This window comes from Sarcophilus harrisii, chromosome 2, assembly GCF_902635505.1.
Source record: "Sarcophilus harrisii chromosome 2, mSarHar1.11, whole genome shotgun sequence".
Lineage (NCBI taxonomy): Eukaryota > Metazoa > Chordata > Mammalia > Dasyuromorphia > Dasyuridae > Sarcophilus > Sarcophilus harrisii.
The window spans coordinates 109067623-109087672 of NC_045427.1; the positions used below are offsets into that span (position 1 = coordinate 109067623).

Here is a 20050-nt window from a genome sequence, read left to right on the forward strand (position 1 = left end):
AAATTATTCACATATTTATTTTGAAAATAAAAGCTTTAATTATAAATTAATTGCATGAACATGTCAAGAAGAATGAAGACTGAGAAAAGGTCATTGGATTTGGCAACTGATAGATTATTAGTAATGTTGGAATTTCAAAATCCAATTTCTGAGATGCTAAGAAGAGAATGAGAGAGGGAAAATAGAGGATCGTATAGTGAATGGCCTTTTTAAGTAGTTTGCCAACAATGTGTAGAAGAGGTATAAGATAACATGAGGTAAAGAACAATCAAGCAAAGATTTTTTTTAGGTTAGGGGAGAGATGAGTATGCTTTTAGGTAATAGAAAATGAGCCATTAGAGAGACTGAAAGTAAGTGAAAGAATGGAGATGACTGAGGAGGAATATGTTGAAGGAGGTAAGGTAGATTGTGAGCTTTTAAGAAGTGGATGATTGAGCCTTTGTAATGAATAAATCCACTTCATTATGTGAGAAAAGAGTGAAGGAAGAAAAGAGAACAGAAAGAAATTTGAATGATAGCAGATGAAGATGTAAATTGACCTTTTTTTTGCAAAAAAAAAAAAAAAAAATGAGGCAAAATTCTCAGCTAAGAACATGGATAGATAGGGAAACCATTGGAGGCTTGAGAAGAGATGAAAAGTTCAGAAACTCCCCTGTGGACAATTAGACAGTGAATAGATAAAGGATAAATAGTGAGGTTGTCGGCACATGCTTATTTCCTGTTAGATCATAAGCTTTTCGTGAGCAGGGACTGTTTCATTCTTCTTATTTGTATCTTTAGCACTTACTTTAGCACCTACTTATTTACTTATGACACCTGGTATGTAATAAGGGCTTTATAAATGCTTCTTAATTATTTTTCCCATGGTTAAGCAAAGTGGGGGAAACAAATCTAGATTTTCTGTCTCCAAAAGCAGTTTCTACTGCCTCTTGGATTAGTTAGTATGGCACAAAGGGACTTGAAAGGATTCTTTGAATTTGTTTAAAAAAAAAAAACAACAACTATATATTTTAATACAGTTAAGTTTCCTTTGTCCTATATATTTTATTTCATACATTTAAAAATGTTGTTTTTTTGCTTTTTTGCTGAGGCAATTGGGGTTTTAAGTGACTTGCCCAGAGTCACACAGCTAGAAGGCTTGAGTATATGAGGCCAAATTTGAAGTCTGGTCCTCCTGACTTCAAGGCTGGTGCTCTATCCACTGTGCCATCTAGCTGCCCCAAGAATATAGATTGGAAAAGAGATCCATAAGCTTCATCATACTGTTAAAAAGGTGTACAATATCAAAACACATGTTAAACCTTTGGACTAGAGAAGCTACACTGCTGAGCTTGGGAATCAGGAAGAAATGCGTTCAAATCCTATTTCAGATAATAATAGCCATTTATATAGCTCTTTAAGGTGCTTTGCCATTTGTTAATGTTTAGACTATGGATGAATATTTTAACCATCCTTGGCCTTAGCTTCCTCCCTTTTAAATTGAGTATAAAAACATTTTTAGCACTTAACTCAAAACTGATGTGAATTTAAAATGCTTAGCAAAACATTAATATGAGTATATTTGTTTATCATTATTATACATTATATTTCTGTGCTATATAAAAGTACATTTAGTAAATTAAATACTATATTGTATATCATCTTAATACATTAACTGTATATTATCTATTAAAATGCATTGATAATATAATACATGTGTTAAACAATGTATGTATTAATGTTTCAAATAATACAAGGAATATATATTAATACATGTGTATAAATGAATATATATCAATAACAATTAATACATTGAATATATAGTAACTAACACAATAATTACTATTGAATAATCAGAATATGTATTAAAGGCAGTTAGGTGTTGCGGGGGGGAGGGGAGGGGAATAGAGTTGCAGACTTAGAGTCAGAAAGCTTCACCTGAGTTCAAAGCTTCACTCTGAGTTCAAAACTGACCTCAGATGTTTCCTAGCTGTGCGAGTCTGGGCAAGCCATTTCACTCTGCCTCAGTTTCCTCATAAAATATACTGGAGAAGGAAATGGCAAACCAAGTCACTTTGCCAAGAAAAGCCCAAATTGTGTCACAAAGAGTGTAAAACATGACTGAATAATAAAAATGCATATATGTACTAAATAGTTCATATTAAAACAATTGCTTAATACACATATATAACAATTACTTAATTCACATAGTATGCATTAATTCACAAAAATATCAATACACATGTATAATTACATATAACCACCAATTAATGTAGATATGCATTAAGGCCTCTAATATGAATATTCAACAATATTTCTCAATATACATAATATGTATTAATATACATAATAGGCATTAATATACATAATAGGTATTAATTAATATGCATACACGTATTAGCATAGTTGTGTTATGTTCCAATCTCTGGCACCGTGTAAACAAAAGATTCTTTGCAAAGACACTAGTGCCCGTTCTTTATTTTATAGATAAGAGACTGGGGTAAAAGGGGTTTAAGTGACTTGTCCAGGATCACACAGCCAGTGAAGTGTCCGAGTTCACATTCGAATTCAGATCTTCTGGACTCCAGGCCCGGCGCTCATCTAGTTGCCCATTAACAAGATGAATGTACATTGATACATAGTATTAACAGCGCACTATAATAAGGCAGGGGCTAGTCCCGTACCCTACAGATAACGTGTAATTACGGCATCGCAAGGCAAGGTTACAAGTAACAGAACGCGGCACTATTCCGCCGAGTCGCTTTAGTTCTACAGCAGTGCGGGGAGGCGGGGCCCTCGCTCCACAGCGCCCTCGCTCGCTCCACAGCGCCCTCGCTCGCTCCACAGCGCCCTCGCCCGCTCCACAGCGCCCTCGCTCGCTCCACAGGGCCCTCGCCCCACAGCGCCCTCGCCCCACAGGGCCCTCGCCCGCTCCACAGCGCCCTCGCTCGCTCCACAGCGCCCTCGCTCGCTCCACAGCGCCCTCGCTCCCTCCACAGGGCCCTCGCCCCACAGCGCCCTCGCCCGCTCCACAGCGCCCTCGCCCCACAGCCCTCGCCCCACAGGGCCCTCGCTCGCTCCACAGCGCCCTCGCCCGCCCCACAGCGCCCTCGCCCGCCCCACAGCGCCCTCGCTCGCCCCACAGCGCCCTCGCCCGCCCCACAGCGCCCTCGCTCGCCCCACAGCGCCCTCGCCCGGCTCCAGAAGGGTTGCCCGGCTCCAGAAGGGTTGTACGCCTCACCGCCTGCTCCTTCCGCCGCCCGCTCCTCTCCCTTCGCCCGTCACCTATCGTCCTCTCTCGCACGGCGGCCTCCCAACCCCAGGCTTGAGCAGCAAGCCCGGTTTCCGCACACCGGCAGCGAGAACCGAGTGCCGACAGCGGCAAACATGACAACGCCCCGAGGAGGACTGGAAACGAGAGGAAAGGGAGGAAGGAGGACTACGGGTGGCAGGGCGCGGCGGCCGGAAGCGGGGCAGCGGCCGTGGGCGGGAGGAAAGCGACCATAGAGAAAAAAAAGAGAAGACAGAATCGGGAGGGCAAGGCGTGGGGCGGAGCCTCCGCCTGCTCCAGCTTCTCATTGGACAGTAGTGCTGCCAGTCCTTGCACACTTTCTTGGAGTCCTCCATCCATCTCTCTCCCGCCCCTCTCAAGGAGCTGTCAGTTATACAGCAGGCGGGGTTAATCATTTCCGGTTGGGTCCAGAAAGTTGAGTCGAAGGAGGGGCGGAAAGGAGGAGGAAGAGGAAAAGAGCTTGGGCGGTGGCAGCGGCGGCGGCGGCGGCTGTAGTAGCTTCCTCACCAGCGGCAGCGGCGGCGGCGGCGGCGACTAGCCCAGCTGAAGCGGGAGAGAAGCGCGCAGGCGGCGTTGATTCTCTCCGGGACTCACAATGGACAGCCAGGGCAGGAAAGTGGTGGTGTGTGACAACGGCACCGGGGTAAGCGCTGAGCCCGGAGGAGGCCTGTGGGCAGCGCAGTCAAAGGCGGCCGGGGGGAGGAGGGAGGTGTGTGGGCAGGCTGCCTAGGTGTGGTGCGGCACACCGGGGCCTGTGGGTGTGTGTGTGTGGGGGAACCTGTGCCTCCCGCCCCCGCATCGCTCCTGTCAGCCCCCCCCACCCCCACCCCCACGCCGCGCCTCCTGCCCTTTCGGGTGGGGGGATGGTTTCCTGCTCTCCCCCTTCCCGAGTGCCTTGGAGATGGTACTGAGGACCATGGGCTTAGGCAGATTCAAGGTAGTCCTTGGCAATTCGGAGGAGCTTCTGATTCAAAAAAAAATAAGAATCCTCGGGCCTTCCTCTTCCTGTAAAATCGAAGATAGAGCTTCGGGGGCAGGAAGTAGGGCCGGCAGCCTCGGTCTTGAAGCCTAGTTCCTGGAGGGGCTCCGGGAAGGCAGCTTAGTGGGAGGCGCCCGACTTCGCACGATCTAGGGGGCCTGGAGGTGAGGTGACTTAGGGGGAAAGACCTGGGGGGCGAGCACTGCAGAAGCCCGAAGGCCGGTGTAGCGGGTGGTGACCTTGGGGGAAGTTACCCAGCCCCTTCTCTTCCTCTTTTTTTTTCCTAACTGCAAATTGCGAATGAGTGTGGTCTTAAATGAGATCCAGAAACGCAAAGAGTTGTAAAAACAATATTACTCTTTTTTTCCCTTTTCTATATGTCTCATTTGAGAAGGGGGGAGGTCTGCCCCCTTTTTTGCTTTTTATCAAATGATAGCAAAATCAGAACAAACCGCAAGACTGAAACACATTTATTTTGAATGCCCTCTCCGGTGATGCTTTTAATATTACATTTATTCTCAATTCTTTGGAGGTTCCTTCAGCATGCTAGTGATGTCTGTTTTTTGGAGGGGTGGGGGGAGTTTTGTGATCCTGCTTATTACAGTTCTCACCCAGCAGGGTCTAGGATATGAATTACAATTTTAAAAAAAATTGTTGTTAAATTCTTCTAGAATTCTGCTGTCGGGAATGTAATGAACTTTAAATTAACATCCTCTTATAAATTAGGAAATTAAAGCCCAGAGTAGTTGTGGCTTATACTAGGTAGCACTGTATTATTAATGGCATAGCCGGCACTAAAACCCTGTTTGCTAATTTATTACTTTGTAGGTTACATAGGTCTGCCTCATATAATCATATGGGCTGTTGGGAATCATTGTTACATTATTTAGTTTGATGCAGCTATAGCATTTTAGAGAGACTGTTAAATATGAAATACTGAAAAAAATAACGCTGATTTCCAGCGACGCCGTTTGATTTGGTTTTTTGTCACATGAAAAAAAAATGAAGTTTAGGATTATCTCAGGTTTATTTCCATTATACTCACAGTAATGTTCAGAAAACAGAATTTTATATGTATTTAGAGATCTATATATAGCTAGAGATTAGTTCATTGGCCCAGAAAACTTCTAAATGAGGAAATACCCTCTACAGATAATGCAAATTGGCACTTTTTCTGCAATTTATAGTTTCAAGACCAGGGATTCTTAACCTGGGGTCCATAGACTTTATGGATTGATTTTAGGGAACCCATGAAATTGATTGAGATAAGGCTATGTCTTTATTTTCACCAATCTCTAACTAAAATCTAGCATTTCTTTCAGTTAGTTAAAAATGTTTGTATGAGATGGTGTCCCAGGCTTCATCAGATGCCCATAATTAAAAATAAATAAATTTTAAAAAGCCCCTTTCTTAGAAAGTTGCTTAGAGTCAGTCAATACCGATGTTTACTATGTACCAGACTCTATGCTAAGCATTGGAGATACAAGAAAAGCAAAAGACAGTCTCTGTTCGTGAGGAGCTCACACTTAATGAGAGAAATGACAACGATAAGCATCTATGTACCAACAAGCTAAATACAAAATAAATTTAAAATACTCAATAGAGAAAAAGTTTTAGCTTTAGCTAAATTTTAATTTAGCATTAGAATCAGGAAAGACTTCTCTTAGAAGATAGGATTTTAGCTGATTCTTAGAAGTAGCCTGGAGATAGAGTTTGTGTGTCTGTGTGTGTGTGTGTCTGTCTGAGGCAGGACTCCAACTCCAAGTCACAGTTTTGGCTTTAAGGACAAAGCTCTATCCCCTTTGCCTTTCAGGTCTGTTCAATTGTTTTGCTTTTTTCATTTGCTGAAATTTTCACTTATGTAAATCAAATTATTTCTTACCTCCTGTTAGTATGTGAACACATAGACAATTACTTTCTATTTTATATAATAAAACACTAGTAGTAGAGATGCCAGGTACCAATGTGGTGTAATAGTGCAATGGAGACATATCTCTGAGTTCAAATCTGGCCTTAGACTACAATCTGTATGACTCTGGGCAAGTCCCTTAATTGTTTGCCAGTTTCTTCATCTGTAAAACGAGCTAGAGAGGGAAATGGCAAAACACTTCAGTATCTTTGCCAAGAAAACTCTAAATGGGGTCATGAAAGTTGGATATGACTGAAAAATTACTGAACGACAAAAAGCATTAGAAATGGATTTTAATTTGATATTGGAAAGTCCATTGTATAAATAGCACAATGAATTTGACATTTAAAATTCACTTTCCCCAGTAACATTTTGAGGAGGGGAAAAGTTTGCATGATTAAATTTAAAAATCTAGTTCCTTTCATTTTCTGTTAACGATCTAGTAAATTGATTGATTAATTTTGAAATTAACTGCTGGTGTTTGCAAATATGAACATATTAACTATTTTAAAATGAGGAAAGAGCCAGAACTAGTACAGAAGTCATATTGATAGCATCATAATATATTCAGAGATACTTTAACATTTCTATAAGCTTTAGACATAGACATTTTAAAGCTATGCAATCTAGTAAATCAATTATATCCTGTCTTTTATCCTGATTTTATTCTAGAACAACATTACATATGCAATTAAGTATAAGGCCATAAAAAATTTGTGCATGTAGCATTTTCATTTGTTCTTTGCTCATTTAAAATTTTCTGTTACCCATGTATATATCCTGTAAATAAAAGGCTATTAAATTAAAAAAAATTTTTTTCTTAGTGATAGTTTATCCAAAGTTTGGTAATTTTTTTAGTATCTACTGGCCTGGCCTCTTTTCTCTGGATGTTTCTGTTTGCAAATAACAGTGTACTGATTTTATCAGGCCTCAGAAGATTGCAGAGCCTTCTAAATCAATTAGAAAGTTCATTATATTCACAAATGCCTACTTACCTGACTGATATGTAGTTTGGTAGGCAAACTATAGCTTCTGTCCATTGATCACATATTTAAAGAAAATAAGCCACAGAGCAAGAATCTTCCATGTTAGCTTGTATGAATGGACTGGACACTTAAAAGATACTTTTTTTTAAAAAGCTAAACTATCCTTTAATAGTTATGCTGTGCTGAGAATCGAACAAGGGGAGGAATGAGGCAGATTGTGTTAAGTTGAAGTTATTTTAATGACAACTTTTCTCCAAGCTTCTGCCTGAAACAAAAAGTTTTTAACACCAATAGTCTTTTTGTGATGTTACATAGTCATATATAATCATAATCCAAAAGGCAGCAGAGAGGTACATGATAGGCATGGGTAGGATGCAGCACATTACAAACCAGAAATGACTTGGGAAAGGCCTTGCAGTAAAGGATATAATCAGAAGTACATGATAAGGAAAAGTAAAGGAGATAAGTTAGCAAAGAATAACTGATACTGCCTATACACTTCACTGATCTCTACTGGTGTCCTAGAAAATGAGTAGGTTCCCAATCATTAGATGGACCATTTGTGAGAGGAAATGAAGCTGCATGGATAATTTCTAGTCTTCATCATTGCAAGGGATGAAACTATAAATCCAATGAAGTATAAAACTATCAGTATTGGCCCAACCATTTCATAGTTACAAGGCAGGGGAAAAAGTATTACATTTACTTTTCTATTCTATCTAGTTCTGCTCCATATAAAATTCAAAGCAAAACAAAAAGAAAAGAAACTAACATTTCTCGGCTTTGCTGTTGATGATACTTAAAGGACCAAAAGACATTTACTAACTGAATCACTCAGTGCAAGTCATTAACATTTGCTTACCTCATTTTCTTCATCTGTAAAGTGGAGGTAGACATAGTACCTTCCTTCCTTGCAGGATTATTTTGAGGGTCAAATGAAATAACAATAATAAACTGCTTAGCACAGTGCCTGGCACATAAGGCATACTTCTTCAACTGCTGTTGAAAGTATCATAAGTGTTTGGCCAGTGGAGTGATTCTGTACCCTAAAGTAGCTCCCATCTGGTGATTAGGAAGGCTTTACACAAAGCTGAGAGGGATAGTTAGCACTTTTTGACAGTTAGTATCGAAAAGGTCTTGACAGGTTAACACCGGAGATCAGTCTTAATTAGATTAAATTCAGTAGAAATAAATGCAAAGTCTTAGATTTGAGTTCTTTAGAAACCCATTTCCAAATCACAGATTAGGAGACGGAGAGTTAACCAGTTTCTTTGAAAAAAATCTGGAGAATTTAGTGGACTTCAGACTTAGCATGAGACAGTAGGATGATATAGGTGCTCAGATTAGTTAATATAATTTGGGACTGTACTGAGGGGCATAGCTTCCAGAAAAAAGGTGAATTGTTCTCTTGTAGTTAAACTATATGTGGATTTTGTGTTAAGTTCTGTGTACTGCAGTTTAAGGAGGTATTGATAAGCTAGCAATTGTCCAGAAAACTAGGAGGTTGAAGGGCCTTGAGCCTGTTTCAGTTGAGGATTGGTTGGTAGACTTAGAGATGGAGCAGGGATCACTGGGAGAGGACAGAATAACTAGCTCCAAATATTTAGATGCCTTTCTGATGGAAGAGGGATTGTACTTGTTTTGTTTGGCCCTAGGGTGCGGAGCCAAAGCAATGGTTGGAAATTAAAGTGACAAATTGAAATTTGGTGTCTGGAAATTTTTCCTAATAATTAGAACTGTCCCAAAATGGAATGGGTTGCTTAAGAGAATCATTGGTGGTTTTCCAGCAAAGCGATCATCTCTTTTCTTTTCGAGTTAAATTATAATGGGTTAGACTATATAGACCCTGAAAATATTTCCAATTCTAATGCAGTGATTCATTCAGGAATCCTCATGTAGTAGGGGTAACTAACTGGTGCAAAATAGAATGTCAGGCCTAGAGTTAGTAAGACTTTCCTGAAATCAGATGTGATCTCAGAAACCTAACTGTGGACGAGGCACTTAACCGTTTGCCTCAACTTTCTCATCTGAAAAATGAAGTGGAGAAGGAAATGGCAAACCACTCTCGTGTCAGTGCAAGAAAACGCCCCAAAATGGATCATGAAGAATTGACACGGGTGAACTCTGTAAAAATTATGTAAAATAATTACTGAAACTATGTCCCTTTTGATCTGCAAAAAAAGAGAGATTGGAGTCTCCCAGGCTCCAAAGAGTCTAGGAGAAAACATACTTTCCAGGCTGGACTTTTTCTAAGCCAAATCCCCCTCCTTCCTCCTGCCACTCCCCCCTCCCCCCCCATTGATCTTTTTGGGAAACTGGATTTCCCATTCAGGCTGAAAAAACCCTTCAAAAGGATTTTCATTCATTTGGGAGCTCTGGGCCTGATGTTGATAAAGTATCTAGGCTTGGGAGCATTGGCTTTCTTTCAACTGGGAACTTCAATCTCAGATTTCCTATTAAAGGACAATTTTATACTCATTTCTTTGCAGAATGTACAAAGCAGGACTATGTCTTATCAAGGAACCTCTGTCCTTGGCATAGCTGCCTGCCAGCCAGGACTCCTGCCCGCTGTGAAGAGACCCTCTTCTCAGCAAAAAACTTTTGTTATTTCTCTGCCACTGAGTGAGGAAGTCAGTCTCCTAACAAAACTGACTTCTGCAGTGCCGATAAAACTTCCTTTTTTGCCACTAATATTTCAAATTTGTGAATTCTCTCACATTGAACCTGCCCCAACTAGAAGGGGATTCTTAGACCTCAACTCTCTGCACTGCCATTAGAACAGCTTCAGAATCAGATACTACTCAACAACTACCACCATCAGTAATGTAGTTGAATTCTGAACTTTGCTAGTTACAAGTTAGCATCCTGTGAACACTAGTTTATACATACTAGTTTAAACACATAGTTTATATGTATTAGTATATGAATTTTCTAAGGAGCTTTTAGGGACTCTGCTGATTGTAGGGGCCATATTGAGGTTGTTTGAAATAAAGCCATCATCTAGTTCATTCAGGTGATTCACTGAATAAGAATAACTTTGAGGTGAAAGTCAGTAACTCTTTACACAAAGTTTTTGTGAACAAATAGGGTTATAGTATAGTATTCTAATGAATGTCTGATTAAAATATGGAAAAAGGACTATTCTGATAAAATTAATGGAAGGAAAAAGACAAGTAGAAGCAAGATTAAAACTTGTTCTTATAAAACATTTTGTGAGCTAATGTAGTTAATATTCTTAATTCTTGTCTGAAAGAATATGATATACTGTGAATGTTCTTACCATTTGATGACTCAGTGGGAAGTAAGAGAGCCAGTTTCAACCACAATGCTATGAAGAGGAAACTATATATGGTAAAATCTATTTCTAAAATGCAGCCATCTATGTAGTATATGCCGTAAATACAGTACACACCGGGGGAAATTAGTAGCTAAGTTTTTAAATGAGAGGGTTCTTAACATATGCTATGTCACATTTTGCCTTTTAAGGATTAAGTGACAAAATAATGGTTTGAAAATAAAGACTTATTTTCTTGATTTTGTAAATTAATAGATGTAGTATTTTATACATTTTTTTAAAAATTGTGATTTTTGGTGCAGGAAGAATGAATATTGATGATTCTTTCCTCTCCAAATTCCTTTGTATTTCTTTTTTTTTTTAAGCATATCCCATTTAATTTTAACACATAATAGTAAATACTTAAATTTTGTTTATATAAATGAAATTAGTTGACGTTTTAAAAATATTAAATTCATAGTATACTCAAGCACACACATAGACAAACATAAAAGTTACTATGTATTTTTGGGAGCTAACACATTAAACGTGAAAGCTACCATATGTATAGGAAAATTTAAACTCATACAGTATAAGTCATTAGGTACCGTGTATTAGTTTTTCCACTTGTGTTTAGTGGACACAGACTTATCAGATATTTCTTGGGGATACCAAAATCAAAGTTTCTAAAATTCCCCATCTTTTATTAATGTGAAAAATTACCCTGTCAAATCCTTTATAATTTCATGGAAAGATGATGTTCCTTGTGGAGGGCTGAAGGCAGAATGTCTAGTCCTATCTAGTCTTACCAACTTATTTTCCCTTTTCTTTTGCTCCACTGTCTCCTAAGAGTATGTAGATTACCTTAGGCTCTTAATTCAATTCAGTAAACATTTTGTTAATACTACTATATGCCAAATTGTATGCTAAGCCCTAGGGATACAAAAAAAAAAAAAAGAAACTGTTCTTGTTGAGCTCACAGTGGAGAGGGACGTGTAGGTGCAAAATGGATTGAGCACTGGCCCTTAAGTTGGGAGGACTTGAGTTCAAATGTGACCTCAGATACTTAACACTTACTAGCTATGTAACCTGGGCAAGTAAGTCACTTAAACCCCAATAGCCTTGCAAAAGATCAAAACAAAAGAATTTAAATGGAAAAGGGGTGGAGAGGGATGGCCACCTTCAAAATGAAGCTGGAAAGCAGGAGCCCGATGTTAAGTGAAATGGAAACTAAAAGCAGCTGACTAAAAGACAGTTACCTGCGTTTAGTATGTATTTTTAATTTAGAGATATTCTTTTTAAACTATGTTCCTGTTATAGTAGTTTTGAAGTAATTTTAAAATTTGAAATAAAATATGTGTGCCAAAGTATATGGAATAGTTTTGACTGAGCAACCCAAAGAAATCCTTCTAGAAATGTCAGCCATTATTTGATAAATTTGTTACATAGTAATTTAACAACACAACAGACGTGGTTTTTCTTTGGACCAATAGAAATTCAGGTAACTTTAGAAATGCCATCTAAATTGTTTCCATTTTCAGTACTCTTTAAACTTGTCAACTTTGGCAGTGAAGCTCTTGAAGTTTTCCAGACAATTAAGATTTAAGAATATTAGATTCTCTGACTTAGCAATGTCATTGTACCTAGTGATCTAAGAACACTTAAACACTTTTAGTTGTTTGACTAGCAACTTGAATAATTATCTAGTCAATCTTCTTGTTTAGAAACATCATAAATTTGATCCCATCATACAAATGTAAATCAATTTGCTTTTTTCATTCTAGTTATATACATACTATAACCATAAATGAAATTTTAAAACTTTGAAAGCTTAGCTTTGCCTAAGGTGCCATAATTTCCCTTAGTGACACACTTTCTTCAACAATTGTTTGAAACCCTCTCTTTTCTCCAAGACTCCCATGTTTTACCTTTCCTCTCAGAGTTCTTCCTCATACTTTGCTGAGAAAATAGAAGTCATAGCCTTAAGTTTCATATTTTCTTCTACTCTGTATGTTAAAAGTCCTTGTCATTATATTCCATTCTGTCCTTTAGTTGCAGATGAAATGGTGGTTTTTGTCAAAGCCAATCCCTCTACTTGTTCTCTTGATTCCCTCCCATCTCTTGTATGCTACCCCTTACAATCTTCCCCTCTCTAGATCTTCTGTTTTTTTCTCTAGTGAAACATTTCCAGTAATCTACAAACATGTCTAAATCTCTCCAAAAAAGAAAGATGGGGGGGGGGGGGGGGGAAGAACCACTTAGACTTCCCTTAACTACCTCTGTTTTCAGTCACTTTTTAACTCTTTTAAAAATAGATTCTGACCTCTTCTCCATGCTTTCAAATCAACTTTCTCCAAAGTTACCTACTAGTGATCTTTTAATTTCTAAAAATCAGTTATGTTTTTCAGTCATCATTCTTGATTTCTCTGCAGCATTTGACACTTTTGACCATTCTTTTCTGTATAATTTTCCTCTGAATTTTTGTGGTACTCTTGTCTACTTATCTGTTTCTCAGTCATCTTTGTTGGATCATCATTCATATTCTAGGCTTTAATTGTAAGTATATTCCCAGACTTAATCAGTAGAAGCTCCTCACTCTCTCATTCCACTTAACCAGTTGCTAATTGTCAGTTTTACTTCTACAGTGTTGTTTATATATCCTCTTTCCATTCACATGTTCACCTCTTTGGTCTCTTGCCCTGCCCTACTCTCCCCATCAAAGTGTTCATCACCTCTTGTTTGGAATATTGTATTAACTTAGTTTCCCAGTCTCAAGACTCCCCCCTCCCGGGATCATTACCAAAGTAATGTTCCTAAACTACAGGTTTGACTACATAAACTATCCTAATCAGTAAACTCCAATGACTCCCTAATGCTTCTATGATGAAATAGAGACTTCAACCTACTTTTACAGGCTTGTTATACCAGTATTCTCCTCTTTAAGGATAGGCGACAAATGGACTTATTTTAGGCAGCTGGAAATCTGCTTATAGACATACTGATTTCAGCCCCAAACAGAATTCAATATCGTTTCCTCCAAATACTCCCTTTTTATGAACTCTTTTATGCCTGCCAAGACCACCATCTTGTCAGTTCCCTAAGCTCACAACCATAATGTTGTCCTTGATTCTTTATTAACATTTAGCGCACATGACTAATATAGTGCTATCTCTTGTCATTTTTGCCTTTACAACATTTCTTATATACATTTCATTCTCTCTCACTACTTTAATCACTGGACTATTACCATAATCTGTTATTTCGGTAGTTTTCTGGTTGATCTCCCTGCTTTATAGTGATTCTGACTCCATTCCATTCTCCAGTCAGGTACCAAAGTTGATCTTCCTAAAAAGCATAGATCTGACAGTGTTTCTCTACTCAATTTCTGGTCATCAATTATAATCCTGTTTAGCTTTTAAAGCCCTTCATGATTTTGTCCCTTCCTACCTTTCCATACTTCTTAACAGTTTGCTCCCCCAACTGTGTATTCTACTAACCAGCAGAACTGGCTCTTGCTGTTATTTCCATATAATACTTATCTTCACAGTCTTATTGCTGGCTGGCCTACATGCCTGAATTCTTCCTTATCCTTCCCTGCTGGCTTTCTTTATGGCTCATCTCTAATCTTCTATAAGAGGCCTTTCTCAGGCTCCTCTACTGTGAATGGCTTCTCTCTGGCATAACTTCTTGTTTATGCTGTATATGTCATATTTGCATAATAGTTTGCATGTTGGGAGCTCCTTGTGGGCAGGGACCAGGTTTTTGTTTTTCTTTTTGTCCCCAGTGCTTATTAATAAGTTCAGTACCTGGCATATAGATGTTTAATATATGTTTATTGACTTAATGTGAAGTTGACTCTCTGAAATTACCTTCTATTTTTATTTGTCTTGTAAATACTTTATATAGATATATTGTTTCTCACAATAACTTTTTATAAGCTCCTTGAAGGCAGGAACTGTTGTATTTTTTGTCTTTGTATCTTGAGTACCTGGGATGATGCAGTAAAGTAAGTGTTTGATAAATTAAAACTGTTTCCTTCATATCATTTAGAGGAGGAAATTTCAAGAACCTTTTTGAGCTTTTTTCCTTACTTTGCTGCCATCTTCCTCATCCCTCTACCCATTAGGCTTTATTCATGTTAACTGCTTCTTCTGCAGACCAACCTCCAATATCTTCCTACTTCTTTTGATACTGAAAGTGGCCCTAGTAGAGAATAGGCATGATATAGCTTATCTAGTAAAGTTAACCATTTTTATCTTATCAAACTACCAAAGGCCTTTGTGACCCTTCATGAATTTACATCTAGTCATTACTTTGAGATTAATGTAAAAGTATGATATTAAAATAATTATAATTGAATGCCCATATTTTACTAAACTCTTCTTCCACTCCCTCTTAGTGGAATGTATGTGAAGATTCTTGAAGACTATGCCAGTGGAGTACAGTTCTAATAAGTGTTAATTGAGGTTCAAGATCAGTGAAATGCATCTGTTATCTGAAGATAACAGATTATCTAGAAGATAATTATTGGGTTGGCCACAAGGTAATTTTTGGCCATAAAGACTATTTGCCAGATCAAATAGTAAATATGTTGGTGATGGTATGGGAAAGACCCACAATTGACACCCTCCATCCCCCAAAAGAAAAAATCCATTTGGAATAGCTTTTCAGAATGCAGGAAGATGTACCACTGGGTTACCCTTTCACCTTCAACTAGGGTCCTTGATGGTGCACAGGATTTGTTTGAGATTGGAGTTAAGAGCTTTTCCTTCTGATGAGGTGGAGGCTTAATCATCAGGTCTTAATCATTTATCCTACAAATACCTCCTGAGGTCTTCTGGGTTTTACCATTAGCTCTGCATTCCTTGTACTGTCATTTGACTTCTTATGTAGTGGCAGGACCCCTGAACTTGGCCATTTATCCTACTGCAGTAAACATAGGACTTCTAGGACTTTTCATCTGTCTTGCAGTTGATCTTTTTTTTGTGTTTTCTTTTTTTAGTGGTGCCCCTAGCACTTAGTCAATATTTGGTATATAGTTAGTGATTAATAGAAGCTTGTTCTTTAAGGTAATGAAGTATTTACATTAATATACGTGTTGGCTAATGTAGATTGTGTCTAGGAGCTCATTATTTGAGTGAATTAGGAAGATATTCTTTCATTCTTCTCTTCTTCCCCTTTTGATTTTTAGCTAGTCGTTTCAGTTAAGGTCAAGAGACTAGATCAGGATAAAAGCCAAGTTTCTGAAGTCCTTTTAGCACAAAAATAGCCTTGATTTAGGAAGTAAATCCTAGGTCTTTTAGTGCTGATGCAAATAAGTCTGGGGAGTGATGAGGTTAAGCAAGTACTTTATATTGTTTTGTTTCTATTACTCTTAATTTTTGTCTCAATAAGAATTACCTTTATTCTAAGCTGTAAGGAAATAGAATAATGATGTCCTCCTTTGATGTTGTTTTTAGTAAATCTTGGAAAGAATGTGAATCAATCCTGGATTAGTCCTTTAAAATAAACTTGATACTTCAGGGGATAATTATTTAGTGTTTTGTACATAAAATAAATTTCCAGATAGAATTTTATTAAAGATTTATTAGTCTGTTGAAGAGAACATGACTTTTGACACATTTCACAAGTCCCATCTGTTAAATCTAAGTAGAATTCTAAATGGCAGCATATCTTGAGCCAATTATGATTAAATAGATGTGTTTAGAATCTTTCTCCAGATTGCGGTAGAGGAGTTTTGAAAATTCCTAAATTATATGTTACTTGAGTTTTCACATGTTACATTTGCAAATGGCATTTTTAGAAATATTAATGAATGATTCATGTAGTCATTTAGCAAAAAAAAAAATAATAATGGTTACATGCACACTATAAATTCTTATTAGATACTAGTCAATTGATTTTTGTTTATACCTATATATTTGTTTTTTTCATAGGATGGGGCAAAAATCAATCAACTCATCTATAGTATTTCTTAATTAAGTTAATCTTAATGAAAACAGCTAACTCTTACTGTTGTCTTCTATGAAATAGGATTTTTTTTCAGGTTTTTTTTCTTAAATATGGGTTGAAGAAAATTTGATAGGAGACCAGAAGAAAAAGAATAATAAATGACTTGTATGTATATGAAAATCTTTAGTTTTATTAGACTATAATAATCATTTAATCTTTGGGACTGAGAATTCTTATATTTTTATGATTATTATCAAGTTTTTGATATCTTTGGCAGAATATACCAGGTAAATAAAAACTTATGGCCTTATTATTAAGTGCTCCCATCAAGATGGATAACATGGAATCTAAAGTGGAGAAAACAAGAATATACTTCCCCTCTTTTCAGTGGAGAGGTTAGGGACTAATACTGCATGTGCATGCTGTCTAAAACTGAGCTTTTTTTTTTTTTCCTTGAAAAATCTTTTTTTTTTTTTTTTTTTTTTTTTTAAATTTAATAGCCTTTAATTTACAGGATATATACATTGGTAACTTTACAGCATTAACAATTGCCAAACCTCTTGTTCCAATTTTTCACCTCTTACCCCCCCCCCCAACCCCTCCCCTAAATGGCAGGATGACCAGTAGATGTTAAATATATTAAAATATAACTTAGATACACAATAAGTATACATGACCAAAACATTATTTTGCTGTACAAAAAGAATCAGACTCCGAATTATTGTACAATTAGCTTGTGAAGGAAATCAAAGATGCAGGTGTGCATAAATATAGGGACTGGGAATTCAATGTAATGGTTTTTAGTCATCTCCCAGAGTTCTTTTTCTGGGTATAGCTAGTTCAGTTCATTACTGCTCCATTAGAAATGATTTGGTTGATCTCGTTGCTGAGGATGGCCTGATCCATCAGAACTGGTCATCATCTAGTATTGTTGTTGAAGTATATAATGATCTCCTGGTCCTGCTCATTTCACTCAGCATCAGTTCGTGTAAGTCTCTCCAGGCCTTTCTGAAATCATCCTGTTGGTCATTTCTTACAGAACAGTAATATTCCATAATATTCATATACCACAATTTATTCAGCCATTCTCCAACTGATGGACATCCATTCAGTTTCCAGTTTCTAGCCACTACAAAAAGGGCTGCCACAAACATTCGTGCACATACAGGTCCCTTTCCCTTCTTTATAATCTCTTTGGGATATAATCCCAGTAGTAACACTGCTGGATCAAAGGGTATGCACAGTTTGATAACTTTTTGAGCATAGTTCCAAACTACTCTCTCCTTGAAAAATCTTTGTTCTAAAGGAAGATTTTCTAAATAGGGGAGCAGTCACTATGGGGAAGATGAGGTGAATAGGAAAGAGGAGATAAAAGATGTTCGGAATTGAAAGTGACATAAAAACTAAAGACTTCAATTCTAAAATCATGGAGTAGAGGCAATTCTTAGTCTGGAACTCTATAAGATCAGTGATAGATTGGTAGGACTTATCTAGTAGGAAAGATTTCATATATTCTATTGACTGGTTGAAGGCCAGACTTGGTAAATTTGGAAAACCTCATTAGAAAGTTGCGCATCAAATGACTAATATTTTTGGCCACAGCAACTCATTTAGCTATTTAAAGAAGTACTCTATGTTGATTGGACTGTGTACCCATAAAAATGAACATAGATTGTTGGGAAGAAGCTTTAGTAAGTTTAGTGTTGCAGTGGGTAAGAGTACCGATAAGAAGACCTGAGATCAAATCCTGCCTCACACACTTATTAGCAGAAGCATTTAATCTCTGAAATAAGGATAATGATAGCATCCACCTCACAAGTGTTATTGTGAGAATTAAATGAGTTAAGATATGTAAAATATTTTGCAAACCTTAAAGTGTTCAATTTTAATAGGATATTTCCTATACGGATGGCAGATACTTTTGTTGAGCAAATTTTACTTGTTTCATTCCCATTCTTATATTTATAGCAGTGGATTGTTAAAAGTTATCCTTGTGGTTGGTTGCATTTATAAGTAAATCTTTTTTTTTTTTTTAACAGCTTTTTATTTTCAAAATACATGCAAAGATAGTTTTCTTTTTTTCTTTTTTTAATTGAAGTTTTTAATTTTCAAACATATGCAAGGATAATTTTTTCAACATTGAACCTTGTGTTCCACTTTTCCCCTTCCCCCTACTTCCTCCCCAGGTGGCATGTAATCCAATCTATGTTAAACATGGTTAACTTTATTGGTTAAAAAACTTTTTCTTCTCATCAAGAATAATCTGAAAACAATGGAAACTACTCTCATAAAGATTTTATGGTGATAGGAATGAAGGAAATAAGCACTTATAAAGTCTGCTATATCCCAGGCTCTGTGCTTTTAAACATTTACAAATATTATCTTATTTGATTCTCAGCAGCTTTGGTGCTATATTATTATGTTTTACAGATGAAACTGAGGCAGTCAGGTTAATGATTTGTCCTAGGCCACTAGTGAGTGTTTGAGGCTGCATTTGAACTCAGGCTTTTTTGAGTCCTTTATTCATTGTACTAACTAACTGTCCCTAAAGTCTCTCCTTTTTCAAATGTGAAAAAAGACCTGTGTGGGTAATTGATGGTCGGTCACTCACACACACACACACACTCTCTCTCTCTCTCTCTCTCTCTCTGATGTGAGGTTTTTTGGTATTCTTTTCTCTCTGTAATAGAGCTTGAAAATTGATCTTTCAGTGCTTTCAAAGTTGTCACCTCACTATAGATTTCCTTTCTGTGTACTTGATCAGATCCAGTCAGTTTCTTGCTATCTTTTAAAGTGTCATTTCAGCTTACTCTTATAGCTCATCAGACACTAACTGTTAGATTCTGAATATGGAAGATGCTTTGAGTTTCTTCGAGGTCCTCCCTCTGATATCACTTATAAATATTTTTGGTGATCTGGCTTAGTTGATGTGAAATTAAGCATTTCTATATATTTTCCTCTTGTTATTTGTTAACTATTTTGTAAGGTAATAGTGTTTTTAATTTTCCACCATTTTCCTTCTGTAATTCTTTACTTAGAATATTTAGGTCTTCCATTGTGGATTCCTTTTTTTTTTTCCTCTCTCTCTCTCTTTCTGGTTATATATCTTTTATCTCCTCAACTTTATTCCTCCATTCTATTGTTTGTTCCGTTTTGAGAATGAGGTGACCCTTCTATTTTTATGTCAACCCTACTTGTCTTTGATCCTATCTGTTTCCATCTCTGGGAGCTTGCCCCTTCAGTTATACTCTCTTCTTTCTCTTTAATGTTTATTGTCTCTTGTTCCCCTGCTTCCTTCCCTTTTGCCTGTAGATATATTTAGTTCTTTTCTGAAATCTTTAGTTGTTCTTTTCATATCCTTAAGCTATCTTACTCAATATCTTTCTTTCACAAACACTTAGAAGAACCATATATCTATATTTACTGTTTTCACTTTTCATCTCTAATTAATTCTTAACATCTCACAATGCAGTTTAACTAATAATGTCTTAATTTCCAAATCCATTGATCTTTTCTCACTCATCTTTTTTTATCTCTACAATTTTTTTTACACTTGCCCTTCCTCCCATTCTCTTTCCTCTCTGGATTTTTATGAAATTATTGTCTCCTGATTTTCCTGTTGTCTAACTTATTTTTCAGAATCCTTTGCTGAATTATCATCCATGCATCCAGTCTCCTC

At 37.2% G+C, this 20050-nt stretch overlaps 1 protein-coding gene across 2 annotated transcripts in view; it reads left to right on the forward strand.

Moving 5' to 3' along the window:
* Positions 1 to 3730: 3730 nt before the first annotated feature.
* ACTR2 (actin related protein 2) overlaps positions 3731 to 20050 on the forward strand; it is a 57551-nt gene continuing 41231 nt past the window's right edge. For both annotated transcript variants that reach the window (XM_031950586.1, XM_031950587.1), the window contains exon 1: positions 3731 to 3914. In XM_031950586.1, the coding sequence (XP_031806446.1) occupies positions 3867 to 3914 (48 nt within the window). In that variant the 5' untranslated portion in view covers positions 3731 to 3866. The remainder of the gene's footprint in view (positions 3915 to 20050) is intronic.